General features: G+C 43.7%; 2 protein-coding genes across 2 annotated transcripts; one reads left to right on the top strand and one right to left on the bottom strand.

Annotated features, from left to right (window-relative positions):
* The first annotated feature begins 758 nt into the window (after positions 1-758).
* On the top strand, positions 759-6,554 carry LOC120296900 (BLOC-1-related complex subunit 8-like). The gene is made up of 4 exons (XM_039318949.1): positions 759-951; positions 2,144-2,256; positions 4,479-4,543; positions 4,697-6,554. Exons 1-4 carry the CDS (start codon positions 915-917, stop codon positions 4,800-4,802), a joined length of 321 nt encoding a protein of 106 aa, XP_039174883.1. The 5' UTR covers positions 759-914; the 3' UTR covers positions 4,803-6,554.
* A 2,618-nt stretch (positions 6,555-9,172) lies between these two features.
* On the bottom strand, positions 9,173-16,342 carry LOC120296899 (transmembrane protein 221-like). Its single transcript, XM_039318948.1, has 3 exons — positions 15,983-16,342; positions 11,512-11,597; positions 9,173-10,010 (listed from the first exon to the last, which is right to left on the bottom strand). The coding sequence occupies exons 1-3, from the start codon at positions 16,267-16,269 to the stop codon at positions 9,502-9,504; spliced, it is 882 nt and encodes a 293-aa protein (XP_039174882.1). The 5' UTR covers positions 16,270-16,342; the 3' UTR covers positions 9,173-9,501.
* Between the last annotated feature and the right edge of the window lie 1,031 nt (positions 16,343-17,373).

Here is a 17,373-nt window from a genome sequence, read left to right as displayed (position 1 = left end):
TTTCTTGCCTTGCAAAAAAAGTTCAATTACTGTCTCTATAAAGGCTGCATTCACACAACATGTTTAACTTGGCTGCTGCTTTTAATCCATTTTCTGGATGTGGCTAATCCAATGTCAAATTACCAAACAAGTTGGGTTTCTAAGTCATGCTAAGACAGAACGAAACCTAAACAAATCTTCAATTTTCCATGCTTAACATGAGCAAACAGCCTAAATGCTCCAGGTAGCATATAAGAAACCAGCATATAAGAACCACAGCACTAAAACCAATGTGGCATAAAAACAATAAATACAAAAACTGAAAGCACAAGAAACAAACCAAACATTAAAAAATTTAAATCTTTAGAAGACTATTCCATGATTCCTGGAAGAAGATCGCTCTGCATTCAGGGGATTGTATATTTTTCTATTTTCCTAATTAAGACAAAAAAAATTGCACTGGACTCTTGTGCTTGGTTTTATAAATCACACAATCAAAACACATAATGCCACTGATCGCAGCGGGATTTATTTCCAGGATCCACTGACCATGTTAGTGAGAAAGCCTCATGGAACACAACAGAAAAAAAGAGTATTTTCATTAAGTACTTAGGGATTGGTGACATCCATTCATTTTGAAAGGGAAACGCTCCCTCATAAGCCTTGTCATCTTTTTAGGCCTGAACGTCGGCACGGGAAATCCGGGCATCAATAAATGAACAAATCCTGACGGATGAAAGAAACGCTATACATTCCGCACCGTTTTGATTTTTTTAAAAAAAAAACAGCAAGAACCTTTCTCCTCAGGCGGTGTTTCCACACAGGTACGTTTCTGACGATACACCCAGCTTTCCGGAAGTTGACGTTCGGCTGGAGTTCCGCCCCGGTTCTGCAATCCGCTTTTTCTCACGCGGGGTCGGGCTCGGTTCGGTATCATGGAGGAGGCTGAAATGCAGCTGAAAGTGAAAAAGGGTAACAATGACGGCTACTTCCGGGTTATGTTACACTAAAATAAGTCCGGGGAAGAATAGAGAAAGGGGCGCTTATTCTCTCCCCGCGCCTCTGGGTTGAGATTTGGGTGTTATTGTAGCAAAAGTAAAACTGGTCACAGATCTGGAGTTGGTCTCTGGGATCCATGCGTGGACAATTTCCACCTTTCGGGTGGAATTCCAACCATTTTTATTTTAATATTGAAGAAAATAGCTCTGTTTCAGTATAGAGCAGGCATCTTCTCCCAAGCTAGAAATAGGGACAAGGCGGTTCTGTTGCATTGAATGAGAGATTTCATTTTTATTGTTCTGGTCTGACACTGTGCAGGCGTTCTCACCCAAACTGGGCTGGTTTCAAACAAGCTAACTGCAGTTGCAGCTGGTTAATGGATGGATGGGAGACCACACAGGAATTCCAGAAAAGTAGGCTGACTTGAGAGTACAGAATGGCAATGGCAAGCTAACTGTTGTGTTGTTGCCAAGAAGTTCTTGTCAGAATAAAAATGTAATAAGGGGCCCTTGGTGCTCTCTGAGCTTACTTGTTTTCTTGCAGACATTTCATTATCCCAAACTAGGTAACATCATCAGTCTAGCACTTTTGATATTACCTAGTTTGGGTAAGGAAAAGTCTGCAAGAAAACAAGCAAGCTCAGAGAGCACCCTTATGTCAAACCTGAGCTACAAATATTCTCCTTTATTAAAAATGTAATAATACAGCTTACATGATGCAATGATACCTCTAACACCATCAAAATCAACATCTGCCTATCCCAGGTCCTTGGGAAGGACTTAAATAGATGAATAAAAATACTAAATCTAGTCTACACATCTGGTTGACTGTGCGATGAACCATAACAACTTGAAGTATGAAAGATTCACATCCACCATTACCCTCTTGGATTCTTATTCAGTTTTCCAATTTCATTTCTCTCCTTCTGCCTCAATGTTCATCTATCATTCTGAAGCAGTTGCAGATTTTAGACTGCCATCCTACCCTGACTTTTTTTTCTTGCTTCTGGTTAGTTTTTATACTTACAAATTTTATCCAAGCCTAGACATCCCTTTCTTGCACTGGTGGCCTGAAATCATGACATGTATTATCTGAATGAACCCTTTTTTCCCTCCTGCTGTGGAAGCAAAGCTGTGAGAAAAAAATATGCTTTCTTTTCTTATAGTGACAGACAAATTTACAGAAAGCATGTATGTCCTGGCCAATGAACCTTCTGTTGCGTTGTATCGGCTTCAAGAGCATGTCAGGCGCTCTCTCCCAGAACTGGCTGAACATAAAGTAAGCTGTGATCTGAACTGTAAATGAGAATGGATATAGTGTTATTCTTAGAAAGTCTATAATGTAATAAACCTATTCTGTTACAGACCAGACTTAAAGGCTCAGATTTTTAGCTATTCCTCCATATTTTTTAATTCCTCATAGGCAGAAATGTAATATATTAGGGGAAGGGGAAGGGAAAATGGACATTTTTTCACGATATGTTAATTTTCAGTGTGCAAAGATCAGGCTAATGTAGAGGCAGCTATGAGAGGTGGGTATATTAATGCACATCTGCTAATTGAAGTTTCCAGAGCATTTTCTGTAATGAAGAAGTACTGGTCTTTAAAGCCTGAGGATATATATATATCTCCTTTTATCAGTTTGTGTTTGTTACATTGTTAAGAAGAATGTGGGAGTCAGTAATTAGGCTACTCCTGAAAAATAAATTAAGCCAGATTGAGAAGTAACAAATCATCCTTTCACAATCTATTGGTTAAGTAGTTGTGGATCACTTCAGAATTGTTTGGGGTACAACTGGTTTTCTATATCGACTCTGTCCAGTTTCAAGGCCATGTTTGGGAGAAACTCAAAAATATCTTACCTTAAGCTGCATATTGGGAAGGAGAGAGTGGTGGGATTCAAATATGTGAATAACTGGTTCTCTGTGTGGATGCCACTTCCAGAAGTCCATTCTGGGCCTGGGCAACAAAAAATTAACTACCGGTTCTGCCAAAGTGTGCGAACCAGCTGAATCCCACCACTGGAAGGTGGCGCAGCAGTTAGAGTACAGTACTGCAGGCCACTTTAGCTGACTGTATTCAGCAGGTCAGCGGTTCAAATCTCACCGGCTCAAGGTTGACTCAGCCTTCCATCCTTCCGGGGTAGGTAAAATGAGGACCCAGATTGTTGGGGGCAATGTAAATATACATTGCTTACTGGTGTACACCGCTTAGAGAGTGCTTGCACTTAAAGCGGTATATAAGTCTCATAAATAAATAAATAAATAATTCCCTTCTGGATAATTATATTAGAGAAAGCTCTGTCTTCACGTCTTCTCCTTGACCTCTTGGTTTCCCTTTGCTCTCTTTTGAATCTGTCCTTGTTACTTAACTGCATTGTTAATTCTCTCATTCAGCATTAACTAAACAGTGATGGGAGAAATCATTCTCACATCCTTCAAAGCAATGGGAAAGGAGTTGTGTGAACTAATGTGGAAAATGGATAGTACCTAGATAGGATATGAGAAAAAGTGACTCTTAAAAAAAAAAAGTGAATCCTTTGCTTGACCAAAGCCATCATATCTGCTCTTCGTCCATGCTTTCCATAATGTGGTTCACTTTAAAAGATATACAGGTAGTTTTCAACCATAATTGGGACCAGAATTTCGGTTGCTAATCAAGGTGGTTTTTAAATGAGTCGCACCTGATTTTAATCACCTTTTTCCCCCACAGTTGTTAAACAAATCAGTCCAGCTTCCCCCATTGACTTTGCTTGTTGGAAGCCGACCTGGAAAAGTCGCAAATGGTGACCACATGATTCCGAGGTGTTGCAACCGTTGTAATATGCTGGTTGCCAAGTGTCTGAATTCTGATCACATGATCTTGGGAATGTTGTGAAGGTTGTAAGTGCAACAACTGGTCATAAATCACTCTTTTAGGTGCTGTGGAAACTTTGAGTGGTCTCTAAACAAATAATTGTAAGTCGAGGATTACTTGTAGTGTGAAAAATATATACGCATTCTGTAAAAACCAGAGTCAAAAGCTTAAAGGAAAAGTGAACAAAGGTAAAGCCCCTTTTTTTTCACTTTGCAAGAAGGGTGACAGAAAGTGCTGGAACGTTTTATAGCAATAACAATAGTACTTAGACCAGGGGTAGGCAACCTCGGCTCTTTTATGACTCATGGACTTCAACTCCCAGAATTCCTGAGCCAGTTATGCTGACTCAGGAATTCTGGGAGTTGAAGTCCATGAGTCATAAAAGAGTCGAGGTTACCTACCCCTGACTTAGACTTATACACTGCTCCATAGTGCTTTACAGAAGTTTAACGAGTCAGCCTATTTCCCCCAACAATCTGGGACCTCATTTTACCAACCTCGGAAGGATGGAAGGCCGAGTCAACCTTGAGCTGGTCAGGATCGAACTGCTGGCAGTGGGCAGAATTACCTGCAGTACTGCATTCTGACCACCAGGTCTCTTGTGCTTCTACCTAGCAAAAGATCAGCTGTCCTTTCTCTTTGCAGGCTGACATGCAGAGCTGGGAAGAACAGAGTCAAGGAGCCATTTACACCGTAGAATATGCCTGCAGGTGACTGCCCTTAAAAACTTGTTTTTTACCATTCTAACCCCTGCGATATACTCTTCTCTCTATCCCTGTTCCTGGATTTCTGAGGCTGGGACACTCTGGATCCCCTTTCCCCAACTCTTGTAATTCTAACCAGGTGCTTTCCTTCCTGTCCAGTGCCATCAAGAATATGAAGGACAGTAGCATGTATTTCAAGAACATTGAAGGACTCCTTAGACACGCCATTGCCGTAAAAGATCGGTTGAATTCTGCACGGAGGTAGCTCTGGAGATCCAGGTCTGGGAAAACTTCATGGTCATCCTCTCTATTTATGGAAAGAAGCTTCAGACGCCAAGGGGAAGCCATTCTTCACGTCGATGTGACCAAGACACATTTATATTAACCAGTCTCCAGGTTTAATCATTTTTTTAACATCAATAATTAGTTAATTTAAAAAATTACTCTAAGCAAAGAACATATGTTAGCAATACTTAGTTTCCAAGGAAGAAACACTGCAGGCAAGATTTTTCTTGCTGTGTCATGTGCTTGTACAAGTGCTGGGGTGAGACAGGATTGGCTTCCCAGAGGAAGAGGAGAGGGGAGAGAATACATTTAAGAATCCCATTATATCGAGCCAAACTGTTGGTCCATGTAGCTCATGATTGATGGCAAGCTAATCACACCTCTCCTGAGCCTCAGAGGTGCCAGCTGTATTTGAAAATTCCAGATTTTCAACCCAGGACCTCTTCTACTTGTAAAACGGGTGTTGTGCCTTCTTATTGGCTGCCCATTCTTCTCCCAGTTCTACCTGCTTCATCTTATCCTCTCCTTCCCTTTTCAAGAAATTCCAAGTGACTGTCCTTCTGTTCTCACGGTTAAGCTAGATTTTGTCATCTCCTGCATTTGTCCAAAAAAAGGAAAGCAATCTTAGATTTAAGACGATCCCCTACCCCACCATACACAAGGAAGGCAAGAGAAAGGAAAGCCTTGAATGCTTCCACTGTTTTATCCTTAGCTGTCTTAACAGTCTCAGTTCAGGCAGAATTATTCAGAAAACCTAGTTTTCCTATCAGATAAATACATATAAAGGATTTCGGAACGGTAAAGGGGTTAATTGGTTAATGCAGCCAATCTCCTGGGTTGCAGAGAGCAATATTATCCTACTTTGATCCTGAGCACGCTCAAAGACATTCTGTTTTACACACAACTCTGCTTCGCTGATGTGAATCCAGTGGGCTTCTGGTTCTGTATAAAGGGAGAGTTTGCCAGACCTTATTTATGTCTCTGGTCAGCTATCCAAGGCCTGCATCAATGCCCCCATCCCGTCCTCCATCAGCTTTTCATGGTCTCCAGAGCACCCTCCAATCCCAAGGGGTGAAAATCAGAGATTCCTTTCTTACTCTTTCGAAGTGGGAAACACAACACACAAAAAGTGTAGGAATCCCCGAACTTGGATGAATATAATTAAAAGGGAAAATCCATCCCAAATCTAGGGGGGGAAATACCTTTAATACTCATGACAGCTCCCTGCCCACCCTAGTTCTTATCCTTCCTTCCCCCCCTCCCCAAATAACGAATGCCAACTCTAGCCAAGGAACAAACTTCCATTTAAATCAGGTGATCACTCAGAATTTGGAATTATGGGATAATATTCCTTTTTTCAGCAACCGCACAAGGAATTTGAGCTAAGCTTGATATATGGTCTTTGTTATTTATACTGGATTTTTTTTTTAGTTTTAGGGTTAGGAGGGAAAGGTTTTCAAAATATTCACTGACATTTTACTTTTAGGAATCTTTGCAATAGCTTTGCAGGGTAAATCCAGATGATGCTCTTCAGCCATTATTATGAGGATGGAGAGATATGAATTTTCTCTCTTGTACTGAAATGGAAAATTCTGTTGAAATTCCGAGTGTCATTTGCGTATGCCAGCCCATGTTTCTCCTTGTACATGCCTACATTTCATTTCTGGCTTATATGAACGTATGGTAATGGTTCTAACTAAATCACTAAAAAGCGTGTCATTCATGACTTGAAGTGAGGTCTTGTTACGGATTTTGGCTCTTGCGAACCCTAATCACTATCGCTTTCTGGATGGCATACAAACTGTGGATGTTGGATTCACAAACTTGATCTGATGTTGCTGTTCCGGTCTTCACTGTAATCAGAAAGTCTACCTACCCTTCAATTCAGTATAGATAGTCCTCAAGTTCAAAGCTACAATGGGCTCCCCAAAACTATTTGTAACTCAGTTTTGAAATTATGGCCGCCTCACACCCGTACACCCCTGCGGTGATGTGATCGTATTCTGTACACTTGGCAACCCGCTCACTTTTACAGCTCTTTGCAGTGTCCCATGGTCATGTGACCATGGTTTTTTATTTTTTCAAATTTTGCTGATTTCCAGTACTTCCAGTTTCTGGCCCCCAAAAAAAGACCGTTGGGTAAAATGGATTCACTTAACACCACCACTACAAAAAGGTTGAAAAATCGGGTCTGGCCATGTGATGCCTCAATGTATAACTATAATTCTGGGCTCAGTTACGGTCATAAGTCAAGGATGACCTATATAACAGTGGTCTCCAACCTTTACAGTTCGATGGACTGGTGGAAGCAGCGGGGGGGGGGGAGAGAATATGGTTTCATGTGTGCCACTTTCAAAAATGCAGCCTCATGCATACACATTCACCTATCACTTCCGTGGCCCGGTTCCGAACAGGCTGTAGCCCAGTTCCAAGTCACGGACAGGGGTTGGGGAACCCTGACCTATACAACCAATCTTCCTTTACTAGTGTGAGTCCAGACAAATTGCCTCTTTATGGTAGCACCTAAGAACAATTTAAATGTAGTACCGTATCTAATAATGGATGGCATCTAATATTAGTAGAACAAAATTGGAGGTAATAGGATCATTAAAGGAAGCCTCCATGTTCAGTAGCAGTCTTTCTTGATGCTGGTTTGCAGCATGCATTAGGGCAGGGGTCTTCAAACTTGGCCCTTTTATGACTTGTGGACCAACTCCCAGAATTCCTCAGCCAGCATGCATTAGGGCAGGGGTAGGCAACCTTGGCTCTTTTATGACTCGTGGACTTCAACTCCCAGAATTCCTGAGCCAGCCATGCTGAGGGGAAAGGGAGAGGTTTCCAAGCTGAGCCATGCTGGCTGAGGAATTCTGGGAGTTGAAGTCCACAAGTCATAAAAGAACCAAGGTTGCCTACCCCTTGTCTATGTAGACATCCTCACACAATCTGTAATATGTGGATTTTTCTAATTGCTGAGAGTAAGGGAGGTGACGTCAAAAATGTTTCTTTAAGCCCTGGGTATCAAGATAATATTTGGAAATGGCTCAGACAATCACCTCCCTGATCCAAGGAGGGGAAATACAGGTAGTCCTCAACTTACAACCATAATGGAGCTCAAAATATCTGTTGCTAAGTGAGACATTTGTAAAGTGAGCTTTGACCCATTTTATGATCTTTCTTGCCACGGTTATTAAGTGAAGCACTGCAGTTCTTCAGTGAGTCATAGGGTTGTTAAGTGAATCGGGCTTCCCCATTGACCTTGCTCGTCAGAAGGTCACCAAAGTCATCGCATGACCCCGGGACACTGCAACCGTCATAACTGAGAGTCAATTGCCGAGCATCTGAATTTTGATCAAGTGATCATGGGGATGCTGCAACGGTCGTAAGTATGAAAAATGGTCCTGACTCACTTTTTCCAGTGCAGTTGTAACTTTGGTCACTAAATGAACTGTTGTAAGTCGAGGACTATTTGCACAGCAAAATCAGGCTTGCAACATTTTGTTGTTATAGCCCAGGGATAGGCAACCTTGGCTCTTTTATGACTCGTGGACTTCAACTCCCAGAATTTCCTGAGCCAGCATAGCTCAGCATGGAAACCTCTCCCTTTCCCCTCAGCATGGCTGGCTCAGGAATTCTGGGAGTTGAAGTCCACGAGTCATAAAAGGGCCAAGGTTGCCTACCCCTGTTATAGCCTGTCTCAATAAAGTGGAGTTCTGGTCCTCCTGTGAAGTTCCATCTAGTGGGGCTGTGGACTGGGACAATTCGCCATAGCCAGCTTGCTGCAGGACAACTCGCCGCAAGACAACTGAACAATTCAATTTAATTATTTAAAATAAATACAAAAATATTTTCATTTCTGCCATTCGTATTTTGTTGGGTACCTCCTTTTTGCATCCGTTCTTTAATTATTCTGTTCCGCTATTCCTTTGATATTAGTGTAAAACTCTTGTCCTGCAGCAAGTTGGCGATGGTGAGTTGTCCCGCGGTGTGAGTTGGCTGTGGCAAGTTGGCCATGGCGAATTGTCATAAAACCATGGGGCTGATCCTAATTTCCTTTTAAAGGAATCTAAATAAGGTTGTTCCCCACTGTCTTATGAGTGAACGAGAGAGCGTGTGAAGCAATCAAGCAATATGGTTAAGTGTTCCTTCCAACAAAGGTCGTCTGGAGATTGAAGATTTCTGTGGGGATCGGGATCGCCACGCTTTCTGAGATTTCACACCAAGTGTCAGAATCCAATTATATTTCATCTCTAGTTATCAACTATAGAAAACCCCATTTCTGCCTTCTCTGGATTCTGTCATACGATGAAGGGAAGGGGGTGAACAAAGGGGCTTTATGGCCCTCACTTCCTTTGGTACACTTCAAAGGGACTGAATGTGGATATCACCAAAAGGACTAACCATAACAATGGGGCTATTACCTTTCATGTACTCCCCTCTGAAGTCTCCATCCAGCCGGTAGTAAGGAAAAGGGGGTGTGAGTGTAATGCCTAAGACTGTCGCTGGAAAAAGGGGGTGATTAGGTGGGCTACTGGGGAACCCCTTAAAACCTTGAATGGGAGAGCTTGGACCCCAAGTCCTGTCTAGAACGCCTGCAACCATTTTCTCTTAATAAAGGATGCCTGTTGGAAGAACTATTCCAAGAGTTCTGTCTTCTTAAAGATGCAAAGTGGGGTGGGTCCTTACACCAAGGTTGAACCTTTGCCTGATCCCTTCGGTTTGCGAGATAGGACTTTCCTCATTTCCTGCCTCACCCCGTGGCTCAGCAGAAGGCCGGACTCTGCCGAAAGTGTCTGGTGCATTCTGGGGATGCTACAGCCCTCTTTCTCCAGGGTTGGTACAACACTGTCCACGGAGGTGACATTGGTGCTGCTCGCTGGGATGGTCTGGTGGGACTTCTGCTCCACGTAGGACAGGTACGAAACCTCTGGGTGGATTTCCAGATGTGACCGTGAAGAAGCCACCTTTGGAGCATCACTAGGATGAACGGCTGGTGTTTCGCCGCTCTGGGCTGAGCCGTTCTCGTAAAGATTGTGTGACAATTCTCCTGGGCTATGTTGCGTGGCTTTGGAAGCCCGGACGAGCACGTGGATCACCGTAATGATCAAGACGATGATCCCAGAGGAGAAGATACAAACACAGGTAATTCCCGTTTCTCTCTCAAATGCCATCATCACGTAGATCGAGAGGGCTGGAGAGCAGAAGAGAGGGGAAATGAAATTTTTAACAAGGACCAAAGCTTAAAGCAGCCTACAAAAGAATTGGGTTCTCCCAGAACAGGGGTAGGCAACCTTGGCTCTTTTATGACTCGTGGACTTCAACTCCCAGAATTCCTGAGCCAGCCATGCTGAGGGGAAATGGAGAGGTTTCCAAGCTGAGCCATGCTGGCTCAAGAATTCTGGGAGTTGAAGTCCACGAGTCATAAAAGAGACAAGGTTGCCTACTCCTGTCCCAGAACGATCAACCAAGTTTGTAACCCATGTGTTCAAAATGCTAAGAATTGGATTCCCTCAACACACTGACTCACAATTCTCCCAGCAATTAGCATACTGAAGAAGGCTTGGCCTACACAGGTAGTCCTCAACTTATAACGGTTCATTAAGTGCCGTTCAAGTTACAACAGCATTGAAAAAAGTGACTTATGACCATTTTTCTCACGACCACTGCAGCGTCCTCGTGGTCACATGATCAGAATTCGGACACTTGGCAACTGGTTCATATTTATGATGGCTGCAGTGTCCTAGGATCAGCTTTTGTGACCTGACAAATGGGGAAGACACTTAATTCACTTAACAACCATGTTACTAACTTAACAACTATAGCAATTCACTTAACAGCTGTGGCAAGAAAGTTCATAAAATGGGGCAAAACTCATTTAACAAAGGTTTCACTTAGCAACATCACTTTTGGACTGAACTGTGGTCGTACGTCAAGGACTGCCTGTATGCTTCCTTGCAATTTATATATTTTAAATTAAACCACCCAATAGCCAGACGTCTCTGTGCAGTTTATAATAAAATAAGCTCTAAAAAATACAATTTGAATGAAAACATAGACCCATGGTGGCGAACCTATGGCACAGGTGGCACGCAGAGTCCTCTCTTTGGGCACACGCTCCATCGCCCCAGTCCTAGACCTTCAGCTGGGTTTTATAAAACCTTTTTGCTTTAGGCTGCCGTGTGCAAAAAAAAAAAAAAAAAAGGTTCAATCCATCAATCAATTTCAACTTCTTGTGGGAGAAAAAAAGATCTCGCAAAGTTGGAACTGATTGATTGAACTTTTTAGTCCCACCCAGTCTGCCGTTACCACTGCAGCCACGCCCACCCAATGGGCCAGGTCCACCCAATGGGCCACACCCACCCAATGGGCCATGCCCACCTGGCACCCGACGATACATAAGTGGGTTTTGGATTGCAGTTTGGGCACTTGGTCTCTAAAAGGTTCGCCATCACTGACATAGACCATAGATAAATACAAAATAAAATAGAATTGGATGCCTTTGTAACTTCTCTCCATGCCTTTCCTTTGTGCCTAACTTGTTTTTAAAGCATGGTTCTCAATACTCCAGAAGTTATGTGGATGGGAAATTTTATTTCCTTACACCAAACATAATTTTCAGACCAGTTTTTGAACATTTCTTCTAGGAAAGGACAAGCAAGGGAAACCAGAAAGGGAAGGGAGAAACTACTCACCTGCTAGGTAGGCTAAAACAGCGCAGCAAAACACACCCACAGCTACATGTCTCACTTTTCGGCTCTCCAGCAGGAACCAGTCACCTCTGTGACATAAGAACAATATATTTTTATTATTTTTGTCTGCCAAGTAGATAGATCCCTGCTCCAAACAACTCACATGCAAACCTATTATAATGTTGATGAATATAAGGAACGGTTGCTGGAATTGGGTATGTCTAGTGGCTCTAGTTCAGGGGTAGGCAACCTCGGCTCTTTTATGACTCGTGGACTTCAACTCCCAGAATTCCTGAGCCAGTTGTGCTGGCTCAGGGATTCTGGGAGTTGAAGTCCACGAGTCATAAAAGAGCCGAGGTTGCCTACCCCTGCTCTAGTTTAATGAAGAGAAGGACGAGGGAGTACATAATAGCAGTCTTCCAATATCTCAGGGGCTGCCCCAAAGAAGAGGAATTCAAGCTATTTTCCAAAGCACCTGAAGGCAGAACAAGAAGCAACAGATGGAAACTAATCAAGGAGAGAAGCAACTAGAACTAAGGAGAAACTTCCTGACAGTGAGAACAATTAACCAGTGGAACAACCTGCCTCCAGAAGGGGTGAATGCTCCAACACTGGAAGTTTTTAAGAAGAGACTGGACAGCCATTTGTCTGAAATGGTATAGGGTTACCTGCCTGAGCAGGGGGTTGGATTTAATGACCTCCAAGGTCCCTTCCAACTTCTTCTTCTTCTTCTTCTTCTTCTTCTTCTTCTTGTTGTTGTTATTATTATAATTACTTACATATTGTCCTAAAATACAGAGAGTCCTCAACATACCTACTTTCATTAGGGACCGTTCAAAGTTAACAACAGCAGTAAAAAAAGTGACTTCACAACCATTTTTCACATTTAACAACCTTCGCAGGAAACCCATGGTCACGGGATCAAAATTTCAGCACTTGGCCACTGGTTATATTTACGACGGTTGCAGCATCCCAGGGTTATGTGGTCGCCCTTTATGACCTTCCTAGACGGCTTCTGACAAGCAGAGTCAAAGGAGAAAGCCAGATTTGCTTAACAACCGTGTAATTCACTTAACAAACATGATTTGGTTAATGACCATAGCAAAAAAAGTTGTTGAATTGGATTGCAACTCAACTCAACAGCCACTACTCTTAGCAACAGAAGTCCCGGTCCCAATTGTCATAAGTCAAGGACTCCTTATACTGTAGATTTGATTGTCCTGGGCAAATTGTGAACAGTGCAAAAAAGCAACTTTGTGCTGAAGTTGCCAAAGAGCTGAGGAACCCAGCCATCCATTGTATCCATGGGTGAAATAGCCCCTCTGTTTTGGGAAGGGGGGGGTCAGCTCAAGCCCAAAGAGTGATGGCTTTTGATTAATATCTGACCCATTTATTTTAATAAAAGAGCTCTTTTAAATTCTTACTTGGGTCAGAGCTGTTGGGAGTTATTGCAGTTCTCTTTAACAGGCAGGAATTCAAGCAGTTGACTGGGGAGTAAGAATGTGAAGCTTTGGGGGGGGGGGCGGGGGAAGGAGCAGCTGGTTACCAGGGTTGAAACTTCATCTTCACAGGGAGCCTTGGGGGGGGGGGGGACGGAGGGAAGGGAGGAATGGAATCACAGCCTGTCTTTTGGTGTCTTCAAGTATTGAGTCTTGCTTTGTCAACTGCAGAAGGAATTCCACCCCACTGCTCTCCTTGGCAGGGATAGAAGGGGAGGGAAGAAAAGGAAAATGGGAAGGAAGGACAAGGAAAGGAAAGGGAGAAAGGGAAGAGAAGAGAAAGAAAGGGGGAAAGGGAAGAGGGAAAGGAAATGAGGAAAAATGGGAAGGAAGGAGAGGGAAAGGAAACAGAAAGAGAAGGGGAAGGAAAGAGGGAAAGGAAAGTGAAAACGAGAAGGAGGGAGAAGGAAAGGAATTTAATGTAGATTATGGGTCAGAGAGAGAAGAAAATGGAAGGGAAGGGAGATATCAGGTGGAATCCAGAAAGAACATTTGAAGTGTTCAGAATCACCACAGCAACTCAGGAAAACTGGAGGAGCTGAGATGAAAGCATAATGAATAGAGTGAGTGCCAGTAGGCTGGATTCCAAACTTGCTCATTAAAATAGAATTTCACTTTATAAAGGCTGGCACACGGAGGTGGTTGGTGTGTATTGCACTTTGCACAATAATGTGAGCAATCCTCAAGGCTGATGTGATCCTGGAGCAAAGCTCTAGAATGGGAGACTTATACAAAAATTATCCCCCTATGATTCTGTTGCAGTTTTAATGAATTTTTGTCAACCTTGGAAATATGTAAATATTAGCTACAAGCATTCTAGAGCCTGCATGGATTTGCACATGTTGGACAAGCCAAACATGGACTGTAGTTCAACATGTTTTGTGAATCAGACTATTATAATAAGCCCTACTCAGGTTTCTTTATTTAGATACAGGATTTAATGTGAATACATCTGCTCTGTTTTTTTTAACCCTGGTTCAATGTATGATGTGAACCCAACCATCGTGTGGCTTAGCTCAATCAAAATCAAAGCCAAAAGAAAGACTTAAAATTATGTCAAGCTCAAAAGGCAACAAATATCTGCTTAATTTGGTTACCTTTGGATTGATTCCCTATCGCAGGGGTCTCCAACCCCCGGTCCAGAGACCGGTACCGGGCCATGGCATGCCCACAACCGGGCCGCACAAACAAGCAAAGCTCCATCCGTGGGATGCAGGCAGCACACAAAACCATGCCCCCTCTGGTCCACGGAAAAACCTCTTTCCACATAAGCAGTCCCTGGTACCCAAAAGGTTGGAGACCTCTGCCCTATAGTGGTGTTTCTCAACTTCAGCCATTTTAAGATGCGTGGATTTCAAGTCCCAGAATTCCCCAACCAGCTTGTTCACTGCAGAATTCTGGGAATTGGAGTCCGCATATTTTAAAGCCGCTAAGATTGAGAAGTACTATCTAGGCAGGTAAAGGAACATCTGCAAGAAAATAACCAAGTCAACTCACAGGCCAATCATAAACTACATATATCCTCTATTGTTGGACAAATTGATGCCCCCAAATCTTGACTTCACCCTTGTGTTCTTTCTCTTTGTTATGTATTTATTTATTTAAAACATTTATATAGCCACCCATCTTATAACCAACTCTGGCTGACTCCCAGTCATTTGTTAGATCTGATCAAGTAGAATTCAAAGATAGTATCTCTTGACTGACAGCATATAGTATCTAAAGGTATACTACGCCTGGATGCAGAGGTTCTCTTCTTACTATCGTGAATAATAGCACTTACCAGAAGCATTAAGGACACCATTAAGCTGATTTATAAAAATGGTTTTGTGGGCTACCTAATCTCACCTTCTGCTCCACATAGAAACCTGGAATATCTTATTTATTCTGGTAGCAGAAGCCTGTAAGAGACTCAGAAGCAGGGCTGCCCTTTCTATCCGCCTCCATAATATTGTACACTATTCAAAGATAGGCTACCTCTGACTTTAGAGCAGTGTTTCTCAAGCTTAGCAACCATAAGGTATGTGGACTTTAATTCCCAGAATTCCCCAGCCAGCAGCATGACTGAAAAGCAGGATACAAGTAGTCCTCGACTTACAACCATTCACTTAGTGACCATTCAAAGTGACAAAAGCACTGAAAAAAGTGACTTAAACAACCATTTTTCACACAATAGTTGCAGCATCCCCGTGGTCATGTGATCAAACTTCAGATGCTTGGCAACTGGAAGTTTTTAAGAAGAGACTGGATAGCCATTTGTCTGAAATGGTATAGGGTTTCCTGCCTGAGCAGGGGGTTGTGCTAGATGACCTCCAAGGTCCCTTCCAACTTTATTATATTATTATTATTATTATTATTATTATTATTATTATTATTATTATTATTATTATTATTATTATTATTATTATTAACTGTAGTGTCCCAGGGTCGTGCGATCACCTTTTGTGAACTGACAAGCAAAGTCAGTGGGGAAGCCAGGTTCACTTAACCACCATGTTGCTAACTTAATAACTGCAGCGAGTCCCTTAACAACTGTGTCAAGAAAGGTCATAAACTGGGACAAAATTCACTTAACAATCGTCTTTCTTGCTTAGCAATGGAAATTTGAGGCTGTTGTGGTCAGTCAAGGACCACCTGTATGATGCTGAACCACACTCTTTTTAGGATCTTGAAAAGCCTTAATTTCTGCACTTGGGTCGGGTTGACTGGATGGATCTGACCGTTAAATCATACTTTAACGCTTGATGTGATATGGTAGCCCAGCTTGAGGGGGGCTTCTTCAGCAAAGCAGAGGTCAATACATCGTGGCTTAGCAGAAGTTAACCCAAGTTACATGCTCTGCGCCAACTAAGTGCCTCCCCCCCCTTCAAACCCAGTTCTGAAAATGCCACCCTCAGGAAAAGCCTCCACCACCCCCGATCGTGGCGAGGGGACCTTGTGTCGCTTCGGGGCCCTTCACTCCCCCACATACGCACCTCTCGCTGCCCAGCCCGCCCCCGGAGGCCGCGCATCGCTCGGCGCCGCAGTAGCCGTGCAGGAGGCTCAGCAGCAGGCAGCTCAGGCTGAGCACCAAGCCGAGCGAGGCCAGGCCGGCCGAGATGGGCCGCAGCAGCGCCCGGAGCCGCTGGGTCAGGTCGCGGTTGCCGACGGCGCCTCCTTGGATCTGGAAGAGCAGCATCGAGGCCAGCACGGCCACCAAGCCCGAGGCGGTGCCCAAGAGCATCAGCGCGCCCAAAGCGCGGTGCCCGTACTGGGAGAGCATCGGGACGGTACGGGCCGAGGAGGAACGACGGAAAGTCGGGCGAAAAACTTTTCCCCAAAGTTGGTGCCGAGACGTCGCTTTGGAGAGGGAAGGGGGCGCGGCCGAAGTGAGCGGCTGCGCGGGGAGAAGAGGGCTGCGGGGGTCCTTCTCGCCACTGACCGCCCAGTCCTCGCACCGCCGCCCTTCCAATTGAGCCTGGATCCTATCCTAATTTCTTCATCCTGCGCGCTCAACCCGGGTTGGCCAAACTCCGTTGCCGCGCTCAAATGCAGCGCAGACACATTGGAATTAGAATCAGAATAGAGATGGAGGCCATTAGGGTTACGTCAACGTGAACTCCTAGTGCAAGATGGACATCGCCAACAAACTCGGAGTGCTTGGGTATGGTTAGGAGGGCACTGACTTTTCTAGGCTGCCCTATGTATGTTTCCTGATAAAATTCATGGGAAAATCCCATTGGAGGAAAATTCCATTTAGGGTTACGGTTACGTCTCCATGAACTCCTAGAGGAAAATGGACATCGCCAACAAACTCGGAGTTCTTGGGTATCATTAGGAGGGCACTGACTTTTCTAGGGTGCCCTATGTATGTTTCCTGGTAAAATACATGGGAAAATCCCATTGGAGGAAAATTCCACTTAGGGTTAGGGTTACGTCACCGTGAACTCTTAGAGCAAAATGGACATCGCCAGCAAACTCGGAGTGCTTGGGTATGGTTAGAAGGGGACTGACTTTTCTAGGCTGCCCTTTCTATGTTTCCTGGTAAAATACATGGGAAAATCCCATTGTAGGAAAATTCCACTTAGGGTTAGGGTTACGTCACCATGAACTCCTAGAGCAAAATGGACATCGCCAACGTACTCGGAGTGCTTGGGTATGGTTAGGAGGGCACTGACTTTTCTAGGCTGCCCTATGTATGTTTCCTGGTAAAATACATGGGAAAATCCCGTTGGAGGAAAATTCCAATTAGAGTTAGGGTTACGTCACCGTGAACTCCTAGAGTAAAATGGACATCGCCAACAAACTCGGAGTGCTTGGGTATGGTTAGAAGGGCACTGACTTTTCTAGGCTGCCCTTTCTATGTTTCCTGGTAAAATACATGGGA

This window comes from Crotalus tigris, unplaced genomic scaffold, assembly GCF_016545835.1.
Source record: "Crotalus tigris isolate CLP2741 ecotype Arizona unplaced genomic scaffold, ASM1654583v1 scf7180000021710.34547, whole genome shotgun sequence".
Lineage (NCBI taxonomy): Eukaryota > Metazoa > Chordata > Lepidosauria > Squamata > Viperidae > Crotalus > Crotalus tigris.
This window is presented reverse-complemented; position numbering and strand designations above follow the sequence as displayed.